Genomic DNA, 20,118 nt, shown 5'->3' on the forward strand with positions numbered 1-20,118 from the left:
TTTCGTTTTTGTTCTCTGGCATTAGAGCATGCATGACTCCTAGGCTTTGCAGATTTTCTTCATTACGGATGCTTTGTGTATTTGACTTGAAATGCTCTTTCATATTAGAAGAAAATGAAACAAAGGTTGAACTAATTTCCGCTTGATCAGACATAGGAGGTGGGGAATACTCATCATAATCTGAAGATTCTTCATCCGTGAGCTCACTCTCAAGATCATACTTTAGGCATTTAAGATGAAATCGCATATTAAAATCCCTTACTGGTTCATCTTTCTTCCGTAGATAGTCAATTTCATCATACACCTGGTCGTAGTCATAGCAATCAAATTCCAAAATGAAAATCTTGACGAATTGGTCCCAGCTGTGGATTGATGCAACTGGGAGGGTTCTGCACCATTTTCTAGCTTCCGTCGTGAATGTAAGAGTAAAAATTATGCACAAAACGCCTTCATCAATTCTTTGAATATCAGAACTTGAAACTTTTTGAATAAACTGAAGGGCATGATTAAATGCAGAAGAATTATTCTTACCGTTGAATTTTACCTGAGACAAGAGCCTTACCACATCTGGTGGAGTGTTGGAAGAGGTAGGAACATGGATGCAACTCCAAATAGGGATTCTATGGGCAGTCATCCTGTTTCAAGCTTTATAATTTGGAAAACGTTCCAACAGACACTAGGCTCAGCCCTCCTTCTAGCGCCAAATATGTTGAGGGCCCGGAAATCGGGTCAACAACAAGGGGGATACCCACCCGGTCCGGAACCTGGTTGGCGGCTCCTTGCCCGTTTGGTGTAGCGGGTCCGACTGGGGATAATGGGACCAGCTTCCCAATCCAAAGGATGTGTGTGTGTGTAGGGTTTGATTATGCTGATTCTAGAAGTATTGTAGAGCTAACTCAAATCTAACTTATAAACTGACTCTATGCTATTGTAATCTAATGAAAACAACACATCTAATCTACGCTAACCCGGGATATATCTCTTCTATTACGCGATCTAAAAAGATTTCATACAATAACTGGTAATAAAGATCATTCTGCTATCATAAGAATATAAATCAATTAAGATAAACCATTCTGCATAAGAAGTTAGGCAAAACAGTTGTGAACAACATATCGCATAGTAAGTTATTCATATGTCAAGCATAAATAAATGACTCCACTGTACAGAAGTGCCAAATAGTAACCCAGACATTCATACATCAACATATAAGCAACTAAAACTGCATATCACTTTAAGAATATAAGCAGAAATTCGTCAAGAGATAAAAGTACCATTTATGACTGATTTTCACTCACAAACTTCAAGCAATAACGATTTATCTCTACTTACTTCTAACATCTACTAAGAGTACATAAGTGCAATATCAGTAGCAGATATTAAAATGCAAACATAAATAAATCTCGATCATTCCATTCATCAAAACCTCCTCTGAGGGTGCAGAAGTGCATGTTCCGAGGACAAGTTTTTGACAAATTTCTGGACCCTTCTCCAATGCAATGAGAAGGGTTAAAATACTACTTCCTAATTCTAATAATAGTATCATTACAAAATTTTAGGATACGGTTTTCAAATGACCGTCCTTTTTCTAATCTAGTTAAAAGAGAAAAAACAACATTCTAAATGAAATCACTTATGAACTTGGTCTTTAAAGTTGCAAGTGTCCAACATAGGCTTGAGAAGAGTCGGTTGACTCATTTCTGTGCTGAGCTGTGCTGCGAAAATGGCATCTACAAGAGCTGGCTCTAACTTCTCGGCTACATTTGTAATGCATTGCACCGTCATCCATTGGCTGTGTGGTTTAACCAAATACGTCCAGTAACATTCCCAATTCAGCTTGGCCAATGCTTGGATCACCTTCCCTTTTGCCTGTGCTTTCTGCTTCCATTCTGTTTCCAGTTGCAACTTGTTTGGTAGGTACCCCGGGGTGGTCTCTGCAATTAAATTTGCCCTGTGTAAATTCTCATTTACACAGTCGATAAGAGTGCTTTCCTGTGTCGCTGCTGTCTCTGCTGCTTGCTCTGCCCGCGTGATTTGATCGTCCCATTTATTAAAGAGCAACTATTTATGATTTTCATTAATCCTGGGTGCACCTGCTCTTTTCCCTTCCTCATCATCTTGCCAAGTCAAATATTCTGTCACCCTCTTGTCGTTCTGATCACAGTCGCTCCGCAAATCCACCACTTGACTAGTGATTTTTTCGCTCAGCGCACAATAGTGACTCCATTGTGATATTTTACGTCCCAACTCTTCCTGTTGCTGCAGTAGTTGTTCGTTCAAGCCGATAGATTCTGAGATAAACTCTGCCAGCTTAGGCTCATCTTTATGCATTTCTTGCAAAGTCTGCAATTGTTTTTCTTTTTCTTCGAGACTCCTTTGATAGCCTATCTACATCCGTTGAAAGTCTTCCTGTAGCTTTTCAAGCTGTCTGGAAGCTTCAGTGTTCGCGTTGGCTTGCAACAACTGTTGTTGTAGCAGTTGTATATGATTTTCTTGTTCCTTTAATAGTTGCTGAACTTCAGAGGCCTTATCAATAGTTGCAGAAGCATACGCTCCTGCAATCTGAGACAGCTTCGTAAGATTTTCAGTCGGATTATTATTGGGGTCTTTCCATAAGACGTCCAAATGTTCAGCCTTTTGAGACAGTGTATTTTCAAGCTTTCTTTTCTTTCTCTGTCTCCTTACAACTGCTTTGTGTTGGGGACTATAGAATACATCCAGTGGGGGAATTTCTTCTACGTTAAGTAGAAGTTCTGAGGTTGGAGCGATAGGAAGGTGTTCAGCTTCTGTGGTGCTACTGACCATGGTTGAAACGACTTCTTGCACCACTTGTGTATTATTCACAGGTGTTTTCGGGACTTGCCCTTCAAGATTGATCAATTCATTGAAGGTTTCCCACTCTTTATCTAGCTCCGCCGTGACAAGTGGTGCTTCAATGATAGGAGGGGGGACATCTCTTGGTGGTGAGGCGATAACTTGCTGCTGAGACATTGCACTCGACTGAGCTGTGTCTTTGGTTGTTTCTTCGTTTTTTCCTTGTTCGTGACCAGACTCTTCAGGATGCTCAGATACTTCTTGTGCGGCGTTGGACTTAGACCTGGAAGTGCTAGAGTTTTCACTGAGGCTGATGCTTGGAGTTGGTTCTCTAGTAGGTAGTCGCAGCCTCTCTAGTGGTATACTGGCCAGCCTTCTTTCTCTGTATAACGTGAATTTTTGGAGGTCATCTGGAGACAACCTCGACTGAGCTTCCCGCAAAATTTCTTTGAGCGAAATTTTACTCTGAAATAGATCATCAAACGGATCTTTCTTTCCAGAGAACACTCTTATCTTAACGTTCGTTGTGAATTCTTGGGCCACATCATTTGGGTCGAATGGCCTCACTGGGAACTTAAATAATTGAAGACACGTCACATTCTCCACTTCACCAAAAGCGTGTCCTACATCGAACAAAGAGAAGGCCCCACAAGTTACGGGAAATTGAGGCCATATGGCCTTCTTCTTGTCCTTTAGGTCTTTGGTCAAGCCGCCTTCAGAACAGGTTTGATAAGTGATTTCCCGGGCCAAAATTTTATCAGGGATATATAGGGGTAGGACATGTGGAGGTACAGTGCTTCCAAAAACTCTAATGTAAGTAAACCATTCTTCCCCAAACCATCTCGCGACGGGGATGATGTCAATTTGGGCCTCGGGAGAGAACCTTGGGGGATCCTTATCATATATCGTTCTATATAGGGGCAAAATAAGCCCATGGAAAATCTGGTAAAAGTGAGGGGTAAACTGGGAATCCCATAAGATCTTATGATAAACATGGATGGGCAATGGGTTTTGGGTAGTCCATTTCCAACCCATAATAGGGAATTCAGATACAAGACAAACAGAATCCATAATATAGGCAGACATATAAAAATGAGGATAGACCCTTTGAGAGAAGGATCTCTTAGACCGGTAATTGAGAACAACCATGTATAGAGTATCAGAAAGGATTTTGGCCCAATCTAGGATGTCGGCGTTAGTGGCAACATCAATTAATGGCAGCCATTCAGATGAAAACTTGTTGATATCCGGCATCCCAAATAACCTACAGAGCATGGCCGCAGCAAAACAATATGGAGAGGTGAGGGAACCAGTGCTGTACATACCATTTTTATCCTTTTTTAGCGGCTCGTCTCTTCTAGACCATTCCTTAGTGGTGTCTGATAGATCTGGATTCTCCGCCGCGAACTTCTTAACAAATTGTGCATTATAGGTCGCTTGAGGTTCAGGAAGATGATACATAAGCTTCAAATCTTGCGCAACAAACGATCCCACGAGCCCATGTCCATGAACTTTGAATTGTCTGTTCTTCAATTCTGCATCATCCAGTATCCACTTGATCATATCTGTGTATGGTAGAATTTTGGGTCTTGCCGCTATTCTGTGAAGAAATGAACATGCTAGGTCCTCCAAGGACACCTCAGAAGAGCGTGGTGCGCCCGCGACAGCAGTCACCTTCATTATTTTAGGCTTTTCTTCCTCTAGCAGCTTGTACATGCCTTCCCATGTTGATATCCCTGCGTCTTTGTTGCAGGCTGTGTCTGTGTACAGGGGCGCCATCTCCTTGGTCTTCTCCCTCGCTTCAGAGCTTTGAGCTCTATTTTTCTTTCCCATTTCTCTTTGCGTTTCTGTCTGAGACGTCTTAGCGTTTTGTTCCTGCAGATTACGAGTGAAATGGAAATGACTGATCCAGAAAGGTGATGGGAGAGTTTTAAATGCAAGAGATAAATCAAATATGCCACCTTACGTGAAGCAAATCTCTACCAAGGCACGTGTCTTTAATCCATTTAATAACTGACAACTAATTCATTTACTATCATTAAAAGCGCATGATTTCGGGTCAGATTATAGTAAGTGGCTTTTTCTTTGAATGACGCGCCTGAAGGATTCGTACTGAAGTGATTTATGATTTGTTGACGTAATCCCGTATGTCGTGCGATCGCTAATCGCATCATCGCAAATCGCATGGATGTGGCATAACAGCGATTGCAATATCGCAGATCGCAGGAATTTGATGTTCACCAAATCTTGCCTGGCTCATTTCTGCGATATGCGATCTAGCGATCGGCGTTATCGCAAATCGGCGAATATTTAAGTTTTTCTTTATGAGCGTTACTAATTTGCGATGTGATGTCATTATTAACACGAGGATGGTGCGCATAAAAGGGGAAATGAAGGTGTTTCCTATCCTTTTGCAGTGCCCCCTCAAAGGTTTTCTCTTTTATCATAGACTTAGGCTTTAAAATATCCAAGAGGCTTTTTCTAAGCGTATGATTGTGACTTCAAAAAGAAACTCTTGCTTTTCCTAAAAATTAACTAAGGGTCCCCATTCATTCAGTATCATGGTTGATACTTAATTGAATAAGGGGGGGTGTTGCTGGCTACAACATGTTCTAATGGAAATATATCATAAACTTTATTTCTCACAGAGAGCTCACATATTTGAGTCATTTTTACCAGAAAATTCATAATTACCTAGAACGTATCCACATTATCCCTCTGTAGTGTTCCCTGATATTTCTAGGTAGTTTATCTCCTTAGTGTCTTGTCTATTAGGATATCCCAGTGATTAATGGGTTGATGAAGTCATTTTGGGCTTTCTATCAGTGTTCTCTTCTGGTAAAAAATCTTCAATTATGTTCAACTACAGTCAATTTCTTTCCGATGTAATTCATGATCAATTTTTAAAGTTCAGTGTTGAAGGATCATTTAAGCATTAGTGAGTCTTGGTTTACTTGTTCTTATATCATCAGTAAAAAATATTCAACTTTCCTTTACAAAAGTTGGATGTTGAAGGTAAACCTCGGTCAATGATCCATTGGACATCTTTAGTGAGAAAAACCTCTGAAGAGTTTTCTTTCAGTGATTTTGTTAATCAATTCTTGTATATAGCTACTTGTTTGTTAAACAATGATGCAGTCCCCAAGGTTTCAACGGAGATCAAGAGAATCTTGCATTTGAGTGAGTAGACTAAATTTGGAGACTAGTATTTATACCATAATTTTACTATACTCAGGATTTATGGTTGCGAGCTTCAACCATATAAATTGCCAGTGTTCCTCCCCATGAGGATTTTTGCACTCAACTGCATTAGACAGATGATGAACATGGATGAGGTTCATTTTGTTTCCAGAAAACAAAATTCTTAGTTTAAATTGAAAGCACAGGTCGATCCATTCATAGTCAACACTAGAGTTGCAAAAAAAGAAGTCAATGACTTATTGATCCAAATGAAGTTTAAGTTGAGTTTTAGTTGGTCATATGATCCATTAGGGGTAATCTCATCAATGAAAATTGCTCAGAAATATGCATCCTATATGCATGTGAAAAAACTTGAAATTGAGCAATATGTCAACAAGGAAGAATGGGTAGAGAATACGTTGTAGGAGATTGAGGAGCCAGTTTCATGTCAATCAACATTGGAAACTCCAAGGATGACAAAAAGAGAGCTAAAGAGACCAAGAGAAAGTATATCTCCAACAAGGTCAGAGTTACAAAAATCAACATTTAAAGTATTCAAAAGGAGAGAAACTATAAGTATTGATGAAGAGTCTTCATAAGCTCAAACTTTCGAAGAGCTTAATACAGGTGTACTATCAACACAGTCTCCTTTTTCATTACAACAAATTCTTGAAGCCACATTGGATTCTCCTTCTCCAAAACAACAAAGTATTTTTGAAAAATTCTTAGAAATGAAGAAGAAAAATGAGGCCCTAAAAACTTCCACATATGTAGAGTTTTGGAAGAAGTCTTCTACAAATAGGTATTGGAGTAACAACTTCTATAGTAGTGACTTCAACAACAGGAATTTCTACAGTGGCAGTGTCCACAGTGGAGACAAAGCCCACTAGCCAAAATTCAGCAGAGCAGTTGTCAAAAGCTATGGGAGACTTGTCATTAAAAGATATTGAAATTGAAAAACTCATAACTCAACTGGAGAAAATTAAAAATGACAAGATAAGGGTTGATAATACATATCTGGCCAAAGTTCAAAAAAATTTCATATTAACTAGACAAATAGAGAAATATGAGAATGAGTCATTGATTTCACAAACATTAGCCGAGGCAAAGGAGAAGATATGGATTGATATAAATTCTACCATGATTGAACTTTGGACATCTATTCAAATTATTTTTTGAACAGGAGGAGTTAGTGCAAAGATCAAAAGCAGTCATCACAAGAATCAAAGAAGATTTGGAGCACATGCCTGGAGAAGCTAATAAAATAATTAAAGTACTCAATTCTAAAACAAAAGAAGAACTGGAAGAATTTTGAATTGAGGACATAACTGATACTGTCCTAGAGGTAAGAAGAGTTTTGAAAAAAATAAATTTGATGTTACAATTAGACAACAAGTGTCAAAACTTGTTAACACAGATTAAAAATTTTCCCAAAAATTTCAATATTCTGCATCAAAAGGGACTTCCAACTCTATGACATTCTAGTGGCCAATTGATTCCACTAGAAGATTATCAGTACAAATTGCACCAGATAGCAACAGACATAACCAAATTTTCCAAATTCAAAGGGATAATCAGTGGTAAAGCATTCCTAGAAGGCCTAGAGTATGATCTTTTCATTCAACATGAAGTTAACCATTTGTTCATCACTAGGCCAACTTTTGAAAAATACACAGAAGTCGATGAGGCATATAGGAAAGTAACAAAATTTTCTATCCCAGATGATAAAAGATGGGATAAGTTACTTGAACTCATTGAGTAAAACAGAATGCAAGGAATTCAGTGACCAGTCATAGGAAAAGAAGGAGAAGTAAGTTGAAAAGGAGGAACAAAAAGCAAAAAATTCAGTTAAAGACAACAGTTATCAAATAACACCCTTAAATTGTGTGTTGATTATTCAAATTAGTTTAGAACAGCTACTTTCTAGTTCTATTTTTGTAAATCCAAAATAGTTTCAGATATTATCTCATTCTGTAATAAATTTTAGTTTAGATCTAAGAAATTTTGGAATTAGCTTCTATAAGTATTTGGTAATTCTAAGAAGTCGGGGTTGAACCCTTGTAATGAACTAGTGACATGATTGTAATGCTCAAAGCTATTTATGAATATAATTGAAGGATGTTGGATTCATTATGAACAACTTGTGTATCTATGTGAGTTTTCCTTGTTATCAGTTATGTTTTTCATAATTATTTTTGCACATGTTCAAGGCAACATAGAAGTTTGGCCAAGGCTAGATTGAATATCAATCTCCCTGAAATCCCCTGCAAAGTTATAATTATTAAAAGAGATTAATTAACTAAATAGTTTTTCTTATTTAATTCCTCTCAATCTTTTAATTGTTTCCTTCTGTCATCTCTTGAATTTGATTGTTTGGTTGTAGAAAACTTCTACACGCTTCTACTATATATGATAAATTAGATGTTCAATATGAATGTTTAATAATTATATACTTTCTTTATTTCTCCCGTTAAAATCAATTTAAGATTAATTTTGTTAGGAATGAAAATCAACCCTTTAGTTTTCTCAGAAATACTTAGAAATTACATTTGTTTAAAGGTTTAATGCATTGGTCATCCACTTAAATCAAAACCTTACTTAGATGTTTTGGCACAACTCCCGAGCCTAGAACCATCTACAAAGTTACAACATTTGGTGATGTTGCCAGGGAGGGAAGTAACGAAGAAATCATTCCCCAGAGAACGATCAAGCCTAGATCTATTCCCTGCTAGTGAAAAAGCGAGTAGGCATCTGATATTGGTTGCAATTCCTTCACCTGATGACTCCACTTTGTTTATATGGTGATTCCACTGGGTTACTGATTCCCTTGGTTTGAAATGTCAGTTGCATTCAACAAAATATCTTTCTTCCTCTTGATGATGACCATAAATTTCAAACATCAACAAAACATGCAGTCCTCAAGTTTCATTTGTAAGTATCAGTTACCTATGGAGTTTGTCTTTCATATTGCAAATATTTTTCAAATTTTCAGCTGCATACAAAGTGATCTTCCAGTCAATTCAATCCTCACATGGTTGCACTAGAAGTCAGATTACACTTAATAGGTATAATTTTAGTTCAGTAAAGTAAGAGTGTGTGCAGTAGATCAGTGGGTTTTGTTTCGGCATATTTCGGAAAATTGAGTTTATGGTTTCCAGAATAAAGCAGTTTCAATTTGCAATATATGGATTGTTTAAGTTTCAACAGTGACAATTTGCAGTGTGTGAGATCGAATCATTTATTTTTAGATTATAGTGTGCAGAATTTTTTATATTTCAATGTGCATATTTCAGTTTGAGTAGAACAGGTTTCAAGCCACAAATTGTAGGTTCCAGTCGGTAAGTGATTGATTCTTTTGTGACAATGACTCCATGCCCAAGAGAATTACAAGGCATAGGTCTATAGGTTCTTTGCATCCCATACGGGGAAGCAGTCCCCAAATGGAGCCGATGTTGTAGCTTTTTTGACACTTTTAAAAGTTACAAAAAAAAATCAAAAATTTCCAGTTTATTCCTGAACCAAACAATCTGGCATAATTCCGAATTTCCAAGAAATGAAAATCATCAATTAAATATTAACCCAGATTTCAAGTCATAAATTATGCAATTCATTACAAATTCGAATGCATGAGTAAGATTATCTAACGGTTATGGTTTCTAAAGGTGATTTGTGATGAAATGAAAGTCAAAAGGTAAGATGACAATCCGTTGACATAGCTGGTAGAGTTGCCTTGTTTAATGGGAAGGGAACAAATTTTGTGGAGACAACTTCAAACAAATCCATATGTGGAGGAGAATCAACATTATGTAAAAAAAAAATCAGATTTAAAATCATAATAGAAGCAGTTGAAGGATTATTCCCATATTTGGAGGCAAAGCCTTGGGGGTAGCTCCAAATTTCCTACATTTTTTTAGAGATTGTTTTTATTTTTAGTATATTGTTCAGATTTTTATTCCAGAAAACTAGACACAGTTAGCTTGATGTAATACTCTATATATTATTTAATTTTCATTGTAAAAGGGTTGGATTTTGATGCTAAAACCCTGCCATTTTTGTAAAGACTTTAATTACAGGAATTTTAATTAAACTTTATGGATTTAGTTTCATGACAGAAATTGTTTCTCATGTATGTATATCCTTGTTATTTCATAATTTGTTTCTCCATATGTTCAAGGTAACATGGGAGTTAGGGAAAGGCTAGATTTGAGTATCAACCTCCTTGACATCCCGCTGCAAAGTTATCATCTACACTGAGATTAGTTAATTAAACAATCTGTTTAAATTACCTCCTCTGCTTCATTTGATTGCTGCATTTTATCATCTCTAGAATGTATATATGTTTGGCTGCAGAATTATTCTACATGCATCTGCTATGTTTGGTTGATTAAGTATTTAGTATGAATACTTAATTATCTTATTTCTCTTCTATTCCTCCACAAAACTCTTTAAGCTGTGTTTTTTTGTCTAAACTAGACGTTGGCACTTTAATTAAGTTTCAGCAAGAGAGGGCTTTATTTTTTAGTAGAGATTTGATATTCATCAGCAACCATCTACAACAAATCATAGATCTAGCCATTTTTATTCAAAGGTTTATTTCTAGTGACAGTGAAAAACATTAAAAAAAAAACTCGTAACACTTGAGGGAGCCCCCTATGGTTCGAGGGAAAGCTTGAACCTAAAGTTTGGTCAATTTGGTTTCTCGGCTCAGTATCATAGCCAAGAATTTTCTTTGAGAAAAAAGATACAACAGGTTACTTGATGGATTTTATATTAAATAAATAGTGAGAGTACACTATAGGACGACAAACCCGCTTCTTGCTGAACATTGGGGCCTTTTACTGGAGTTTACCTTGAACCCTTATCAGATAGGTTCAGGTGATTAAACTAAAGAAATCCTGCCATCAAGAAACCAGAGATTTACCAGCATGTATTCAAGCAGGTAGAATAACACCAGGTTAACCAAAATAACAAGGTTATACCCAAGAGTTAGACCAAGTAGATGGAATGGTTAGCTGACCACCGTTTTTATATTAAAAAAAAAAACTAAATACGGAAAGTTTTATATTTAAAAAATTACAAAAAGCTTATATTAGAAAAATTGAGAAAAAATCTAAAATGCATCTGCCATTTCCATATTTCTTTTGGATGATTGTGATCATTACCAGGGTTCTAGTTTACTGCAAAAAGAAGATCACTAGTGTGGAATGGTGTGGAATGGTGTGGAATTTAATTAGAGGGATCATTTACCTTAGTCCACCACAAAAATGTTAGTATGCTGACAATAGTCTTTGTTATTGCTGAATAAATTTGGATTTGATGTAGATGAATTAAGAGAAGTTTTAATCCTACTAAAAAATATGCTAACTTCACTATCAAACCTTCCTACAATTATCTAAGTTGTTATGAATTTAATAATATGATGTTTAAGTAATTTCAATTCATAGATAATTCAACCTTCAACTATTAAACTCTGGGCTACTTGAATACTATGTTAATGCATGCATTCCTTCCCTTTTTTAAAGCCAAAATGAATTTGGTCTCTAAGCCATTTCCAATATTTGTAGTTGTAGTTGTGGCTTTAAATGGAATCCCATGTGGATTAGGCTATCCTCAAATGAATGAACGGTTATTTGTCCTCAAATTTTTTGTGTTATTTGTTCATTCACAAATAAATAGTAATTTGATTATATCTACCCAATTATTGTGGTAATAGTTTTGAAACAGTGTATTATGGCCATATGTTCAATATTCTATGAAATTCCTAGAGAATGCTATGTTTTAACTTCACAAAAAGTGTCATATGTTTTAGTCAATGATATATAACATCATAATTAGGCTTCTCTATATTGTGTTCTTTGTAGTGTGACAAATTTTACTTTTCAAAATATGTGCAAATATAGTTCATTGAATATGAATAGATGTTTATTTCAGCCTTTTAAAATTTTGAAAGAAAATTGATAAATTTGAGCATAAGTATGGGTAAGATGTGTACTCTTGATTTTTTCCCATACTGGATTTTAGATAATCATTTTTTTTCCTTATTAAATATAATTAAAAATTAAAGTTGGTAACTAGGTGTAATAATATATGGAGAGTGTGGATGGATGCAAATGAGTTCCACTTTGCTCACTAAGAGTGTCCTTTAATATGGGATTGCTCTATCTTTCTTATCAAATCTCGAGAAGTGCTTAAGCTCTCAGGATTCCGATCCTTAAGCAAGAAGACAAATATAAACAAAGAGAGTAGGAGAAGGGATAGTTGCTTAAGCAATTACCTTGGTGGCATAAATCTACTTCTCAACTTCTTTTAAGAAATTATCTTAGCAACATAAATCTGCTTCTCAACTTATTTTTTGACTTTTTCTCAGGGCCTTGTATTTACAGTGCTCATAGTCGCCTTCAATTAACCTACTCCAAATACAAAAAAAATAATTTTGCGTAGGACCAGTTATGTGTTGAGGTGACCTCCAACTACCTGCCAGGATTTATCTTCAATGTGATCAATGTTCGAGGCTTGTACACATTAAATATTTTTTTGCAAGTTGAGAAAAACTTAATAGAGAAAGTCCCACACTTTCATGAAATCATTACTATAAAGATTTGTTATTTTACTTTTTGAAGTGAAGTTGAGCAGTTATGGGATAAATTTGTTTTGTTAAATCTTTCTCCACTAGGATGTTTGAATGAGATTTAGGTGATAACAATTATTCCTAGGTGTATAAAATTAGGAGTGGTATAATTTAAATAAGTATCATATTTGTATAATTTTTTACCTGCCTTAGAGAGATTAGAGAGAGATAGATCTGACATACTATAGAGAGATTTGAGATAAAAAGAGAATCATGACCAATAAGAAAGTATCTCCCATAGAGAAGTGATGAAAAATCCATGTAAGCAAACAAAAAATCCATGGGCATGTAAATTTTTTACACAAACAAGGAAACCATTTCCCATCCTCATGAAATTATCAAAATATTACAAAAGCAAGCATGTATTATTTGGGTGCATGTTTGAACATGGTGAACTTTCTAGCGAGTACATGATATTGTAGCTAGAAAATGTGTGATGCAGAAATATGCATTTCCCTTAGGTACTTTGGTATATAATAAAGAACTATTTTAGTGAAAGAGGTCCCTAGAACATGAAGGGAGGAGATATGATGCGTGTTCATGTTTAGTGGCATTGATAGCCTAACAAACCCAATGGTCTTCAACTAGAACTCGAAATTGTAACTATTACAAGGTACAACCCTTTTTGATGTGTAAATAAGTTGACGTCGAACATCGAGGGTCACCAAAATAAAGAGCAACGATGACTATCTATTCATTCTAGGATTCATCATTATTTATGAAAATGAGAACCAAGATACCTCAACAATATTAGAAAAACATAAGTTGATTTCGACACAAATGAAGATGTGATTACAAAGGGCGAAGGGTCCTTCGAAATTGACTAAGGATGAACTAGATATTGATACTATAACTGGGGGATGATTTTTATCACTTTAAATGAGATGTTCAATAAGGATGACAGAAAACTTCCCTTGGGTGAAGCATAAATGACGGTTGAAAAAAAATCAACTAGATGTAAGGTAATGTATCATCAAGGGGACAATCAAATGAATTGAAGGTTATTAAGATGGGATTGAGTATAAGTGAATGCAAATGGTGTTGAAGAATGTAACTAGGTTCGGTCTTAATAATTATATTTGAGCCGCAATTAAATGTACTTATTTATTATTATTATTATTATTATTTTTTTTTTTAACGAGATCGAGTACTATTGTATTATAAAAAAACTGCAAAGAGCAGAGTAAGATACATATATGCTGGAAGAAGAGAGGAAGAGAGGAAACTATACAGGGACGCAGCCCTGGAAGCCTTATAGATTAGCTTAAAGAAGAGAAATTGAAAAAGATGCCTGCTGTATTGTCTTACAAAAATGCCATCTAACAGGCAGACTTTGCAGGTCATTAGATTAACACCAAAATTGGTTGACGGTTTCCTCCATGTGGTCCTCTTGTTGCTGTTCTTGCTGTTCTTTTTTACTTTCCTTGGAAGACGCTTCTGCCTGCATGCTTGCTGTGATGGACTGAATGTGCTTAAGTGCCTCCTCTAGGTGCTCACATCTGTCTTGGAGGTTCTCAATTTCCTTCTTGCGCTTCTCTAGTTTCTTGCGTTTGGACCGGCTATCCGCAATGAAGTCTTCACGCAGGTCATTATGGTGCTTCATGAAACGAGAGATCAGGAAATAGTGATCTTTGCACAGCGCGCATGCATCATTTCCCAGGACTCTTTCTAGGGGGTTCTCGCGGGGGCTGGCCCTTCCCTGCGCTTCAGGTTGACGTCCCTCTGCCATGTCTGCAAAACAAATAAGAAACGAGTAACCTTGAAAATGACTTCTGGTATACCTAATGTCTTCTTGGAGAGTCGGATTGATTGAAGAGCCTTGCTGATTTCCTTGACGTCTGCTGCCTGAATGAGCTGGAGCGGGACTCCACTGCTTGTTCCCTTGAAAACCACTGATCTCAAAGAAGCCTTCGCACCCTAAATGCTTCTCGGAGTAATGGTGGAGAGGAGGATTAGGAGGAGGAATATAAGGGCGAGGGGGAGGGATAGCATAGTGATGAAGCTCCAGATATTTCCGAAGTGTTGCAGAGGGGAAATCGGGTAGCAGATTTAGGGATCTCCGATCTCTGTGATCGAGGTGATGAGTGCCCAGAAGAAGCGTGGGACTGTCACGATGAGGGGAAATTCTGAGGTTGAGGAGGGATGGGAACGCCGGCATAATGTTAAAGATTTGATGTTCGCAGGGGAGTAGATCATGGTTCTGACTTTTCCTGGTGGAATCTGCCCTATGTACAGACAGACAGCTGCCGTCCTTATGGGATGGGTTTTTCATAAGTTCTGATGTTATCTCTGACCTGACCCTGCTGGAGATTGACCGCATTATTTGCGTGCTTATCCGCCTCAGCATTATGCTCCCTTAGTACGTGCTTCAAGGTAGTATTTCCCAAGTGGCTGAGGGTGTCCATTATCCTTGCCTTGATGCGATTGAGAGAGGCTTTGCCAAATTCTTTACCTTTGTTCATTGCTGCTATTAGTATAGCGGAATCTCCAAGGATTAGAGCATCCTGTAGACCGAGTCTGTGTAGGATTGACGTGCCTAAAAGTAAACTGTATGCTTCCGCTTCATTATTGGTTGCTTGCCCGAGACCCCATTCGTAGTAGCTTACTGTGATCCCCTTCTGATCTTTTATTATTCCTCCAGCGCCTGCTTTCCCGGGATTGCTCTTTGATGCTCCATCGAAGAGGAGAATGGGGCGATTCTGAGCTGTGATCCATTTATTTACTTCTTCTTTGTCCCCCCTCAGTTTCCAGTTTTGCCCCTTCTGTTTAATTTTGATTTGGGGGGGAAGATTTTGGGAGTGGCTGAGGTTGAATCTTTTGTACCAATCCATCTCCTCTTTTGTCCATCCCTGCTGATCAGGGAGAGTTATGTGATTCGCGCTGATTGCCTCAGAAATCCCAGCTATGGTCCTTGCAATTATCTTGTCAATTTTAATCTGCTCATTGTTAAAAATATAGTGATTTCTTGCCAACCAGATATTCCAGCAGAGAGTTGCTGGGATACAATTCCAAATTCGAAGAAGATTTCTTTTCCCTTTCTTGCTCAGAGGGTAGTCTTTTCTCCAGTTTCTCTGTAAGTTATTTACGTGGCCATTCCTGCTTCTGGATTCTAAAGGACTAAGGAGCTGTTTCCAGCAATTTTGTGCGAAATTGCATTGGAGGAAAGTGTGAGGAATGGATTCCTCCTCAGCTTGACAAAAGCAGCAAATTGAGGGACCTTGTATTCCTCTTTTTCTCAGGTTTTCTGCAGTGAGAATTTTCCCTTTTAGAAGGGCCCAATTAAAATGCTTTACCTTGGGTATGCACTCATTGTTCCAGGCTGCCTTGCAGAGGTTCCAGCTAGCACTGTGAGTCTTATCTTGCAGTGATTTGTAGCCCTCTCGCACTGTGAAGTTGCCCCCACAGGTGTCCCATATATAACTGTCCTCCGTCTCTTTATTCATTGGCGCAACTCCTGCTAGAGAGATTTTTAGTTTATGCCATTGATCTTTTAGGTCCAAGGGCAGGTTCACGACCTTCCAATCTGACCAAGCATTTTGGGACCAGGTGGAAATGTCAAATAAGGAGGATATGTTTTGGTTCTCCATCCAAATTTGGAGGGGTCTTAGATCTTGCAGAGATTCTCTGGGACTTGATCCCATGATTCTATCCTGCCATATTTTGACATTTTTTCCGCTGCCCGGTTTCTTAGATACTTGTTCTTTAAAGTGAGGGAGAACTTTTTTAACCAACCTCCACATTGGGGTGCACGGCCTATCCACGATTGAGTCTTGGAGGATGTTCGAGTTTGGGCCATTAAGGTATTTCCTCTTGATAACTTCGACCCACCATGCTCCTTGTCCTGAAATGATCTTCCAAAGTAGCTTGAGTCCCATTGCCTGATTGGATAGGCTCGGAATTTTAACTGACAGACCTCCTTTGTCATACGGAAGGGTGACTTGATCCCAATTGACAAGACTGAACTTCTTTGAGTCCTGCTTTCCTCCTTGCCAGAGGAAGCTTCTCATGATGATTTCCATATGCTTATGGATGCTTGCAGGGGCCATTATTATTGCATATTGGTAGATAGGAAGGCCGGATAGGACCGCTTTGATAATGATGGTTCTACCTGCAAGATTCAACCAGGAAACACCCCAGCTCTGCAATAAGCCTCTCATTTTCTCAATATGTTTAGACCAGACCTCCGCTTTAATGTGCTCCTTAGCCAGAGGGAGGCCCAAGTAAGAGAAGGAGTTCCAACTTCTTTGGAGGGGAATATCTAGAATTTGTGAAATCCTTTGTTGAATCTGAAGAGGGACATTCCATGTATAAATTTTACATTTTCTGTTGTTTAGCTTTCCTCCCGAGGCTAGGAGGAAGGCATCCAGAGCTCCTTTAAATCTTCTGGCCATCAGGCTTGATGCACCTCCAATCAAGAGAGTGTCGTCCGCGAAGAGGGAGTGATTGAGCTCTTTTGTTCCCCTTTCAATGCGAATTCCCGTGATTTCCTTTTTGCTTCGGAGATTCTCTAGATGAGCACTCAGAGTCTCAGCCATTAGGATGTAAAGAAAGGGAGAGAGGGGGCAGCCTTGCCTTAGCCCCCTTGAACTTCTAAAATAATTACTTGGCCGTCCATTGATCAAGGGTGAGGTCCATGGATTGCTGATACATCCTTTGATGATGTTTACAAAGAGGGGGGAGAAGCCAAATTTAAGAAGGACTGCTGTAAGGAAAGAGTGGTCCACTCGGTCAAAAGCGTTAGCCATGTCTAATTTAATTATCATTCCCCTTTCTCCTCTATTGAGGCTGCTATGAATGGCTTCCTGGACTAGGATGACATTGTCAATGATCTGTCTATTTGGGACAAACCCACCCTGGTTCTCAGAAACTAATAAAGGGAGAAATTTCTTTATTCTATTGGCAATAATTTTGGTGATAAGCTTATAAGAGACATTGCATAGCGAAATGGGACGAAATCTGTCAAAGGTTTTGGGGTTTGCCTCCTTAGGAATTAAAGCTATATGAGTGGACTTTGTGTTTTCCCCTACTTTTTGGTTTCTGAAGGCGTTCTTTACCATCCTTACCAGATCCTTTTTTATAGTTTCCCAGTGCCGCCTGTAGAATGCAACTATAAAGCCGTCCGGCCCCGGGGCTTTGTCTTGTTGCATGCTGAAGATGACTTCTCTGATTTCTTCTTCTGAGGGTTCTTGTTCCAGCTCCTTATTGTTCTCCTCTGTGATTTTGCTTTCAAGAATGTTGAGGAAGGTCTCGCTGTCATGATAATGATTGTCTGCTGTTAGAAGGTTCTTGAAATGATTGAATGCAGCCCCTTTTATTTCGTTTTGACCTTTCAACTCAACCCCCGCTACTTCGATTTTATCTATTTGGTTACATGCTCTTCTGAGCTTGATGCTATTATGAAAGAAGGAGGTATTTTTATCTCCTGCCCTTAGCCAGAGGCAGCGAGATTTTATTCTGAGCTCCTCTTCCTCTGCGCGGTTTTGCCTGTAGAGCTCTTTGTAGAGATTCTTTTCTTTTTCAATGTCCTCTGCCTTGTATTGAATTTGTTCCATTTGAATGTGCCAACGCTCCATTTCGTTTAGCAGGTCTGTTTTTTCCCTCTTTTCTAATATTGCTTGGTCCCTGGCCCATTGTTTTATCGCTGTCCTAAGCTGCTTCAGCTTTGTTTCCCAAACATAATATGGTGATCCGATCACTTCTCTTGCCCATTGAGTTTGGATAAGTTGACTGAAATCTTTTTTGAGATCCCAGTTTTTGTTGTACTTAAAGGGAAGAGGGCCGAGGTTTGGGCCTTTGTCCATAGAGAGAACCACCGGTTTATGATCCGATGCTGATCCATGGATTAATTTACTTCGAATTGAGTAGTTTTCGGTTGCCCTTTCTTGAATTAGAAATCTGTCAAGCCGTTCCTTAATGTTTTGAGCACCTATCCTTTTGTTAGACCAGGTATATTTTCCATTTGACAGGGGGATGTCAATTAGGTTGTATAGCTGTACTATATTTTCTAATTTGTCTCTTGAGGGGTCTGAATGATACTTCCCTCCATATTTTTCCTGCACATTCCTTACTAGGTTCAGATCTCCTCCAAGGATCAGTCTGCTGTCTTGTATAGAGGAAATGTCTTCTTCTAGGGAGTTCCAGCAACATGCTTTATCCCTGTAGTGGTTAGGGGCGTAGATGTTATAGATGTGATAGACTTCCTGTGAGCTTTTGTTCTTCAGGTCCGTTCTGATCCACCATGTACATTGGTGAGAGTTGTAGATGTCCCATTTTGTTTTATTCGATAGTGTTCCAATCCCTCCTGATGCTCCATCTGAGTCATTGGATAGTCCTGAGAAGTTTTTGAATCGCTGTGTTTGTTGGAGAAAGTCCTGATTAATGAGTTTGGTCTCCTGAATAAGAAGGATATCTGGCTGCTCCTGATTAAGAAGGTCCTTGATGGCTTTTAATTTTAGAGGGGTGCCCATCCCCCTACAGTTCCAGGAGACCAAATTCATTATTTACCCGCTGAAGGGTGGGATCCTGTCTTCTCCTTTGTTTTCTCGCCGCTGCCTTTTGGCCGTCCCAAATACGAATCCATAGGTTGTTGTGTCCCTGTGGCCATTTCTTTTGCTGCCGTCTCATCCCTTAGCTCCTTGTTCGATTTCCTGCCCACTTTCCTCGGAGGATCTGATTGCTGGTTGGTTTCTTTGGCTTTGTTTCGGGTAAGAATTCTTTCCACTGTGTGAGGAGGGGAGGGAGGGGGGTTTGTGCAAGGAGAGACAGGGCGAGGTGAATGAGGAGGCGAAGGGGGGTTTTCGGCAGTTAGGGATTCGAAGGAGTTTGAGGTCGAGGGGATGGTTGAGATGGGAGGGGGCGGAGGCGGGGGTGGAATGCCTGAAGCAGGGTGGGCTGAGGAATTGAGGCCATGGTTTTGAGAGGGTTTCTTCCTTTTGACTTGCTCCCATGGTCCCTCTTGGGGTTCCTCGTTGCTATCTATTTCTTTTGATTTTAGCTTATTACACCTATTTGCAAAATGGCCATACTCATGACATACCTTGCATTTGAAGGGGAGTTGTTCGTAATCCAGCTGCTGAATGTGCATCCACTTGTTTACCTTGATTTTGATGGCTTCTGGTAGTCCTTTCCCGAGATCAACTTCAACACAGATTCTTGCGCATGCGTGCATGTTTTCTTTTGGTTCCGATCTATCAATGTATTTTCCAAGAGCATTGCCTATAGCTCTTACCGATTCGTCCGCCCAGCAGTGAAGTGGGAGATGGGGGAGGCGAACCCAGACAGGAACAGCGTTTGGGATATCCATTTCCGGATCAAATTCCGGGGTCCATTTGTTCAGGTATAAGCCTCTTGTATCCATGAAATAGGGCCCATTGCGAAAGATGAGGTTCTTGTCCTCCTTTGATTCGAACAGGAAGGTGAAGAAGCCACGGCCACAAAATCTTATGGCGATCTTGCCCTGTATCATTGGGCTCCAGTTGCGTTCCGTCCATTTCTGA

At 38.7% G+C, this 20,118-nt stretch overlaps 1 protein-coding gene across 1 annotated transcript; it reads right to left on the reverse strand.

Annotated features, from left to right (window-relative positions):
- Positions 1-16,670: 16,670 nt before the first annotated feature.
- On the reverse strand, positions 16,671-19,089 carry LOC149244234 (uncharacterized). Its single transcript, XM_089371478.1, has 2 exons — positions 17,686-19,089; positions 16,671-16,730 (listed from the first exon to the last, which is right to left on the reverse strand). The coding sequence occupies exons 1-2, from the start codon at positions 19,087-19,089 to the stop codon at positions 16,671-16,673; spliced, it is 1,464 nt and encodes a 487-aa protein (XP_089227604.1).
- Positions 19,090-20,118: the final 1,029 nt, after the last annotated feature.

The sequence above is a fragment of the Pinus tabuliformis genome, chromosome 8 (assembly GCF_031772625.1).
Source record: "Pinus tabuliformis cultivar Carrire ecotype Pingquan chromosome 8, CPIR1, whole genome shotgun sequence".
Classification (NCBI taxonomy): Eukaryota; Viridiplantae; Streptophyta; class Pinopsida; order Pinales; family Pinaceae; genus Pinus; species Pinus tabuliformis.

Coding starts and splice junctions, on each gene's coding strand:
- LOC149244234 (XM_089371478.1), bottom strand. CDS start 19,089: ATGGGCACCCCTCTAAAATTAAAAGCCATCAAGGACCTTCTTAATCAG. Junction 16,731..17,685: donor AAACTATAAAAAAGGATCTG/GTAAGGATGGTA, acceptor TGAATCTTGCAG/GTAGAACCATCATTATCAAA.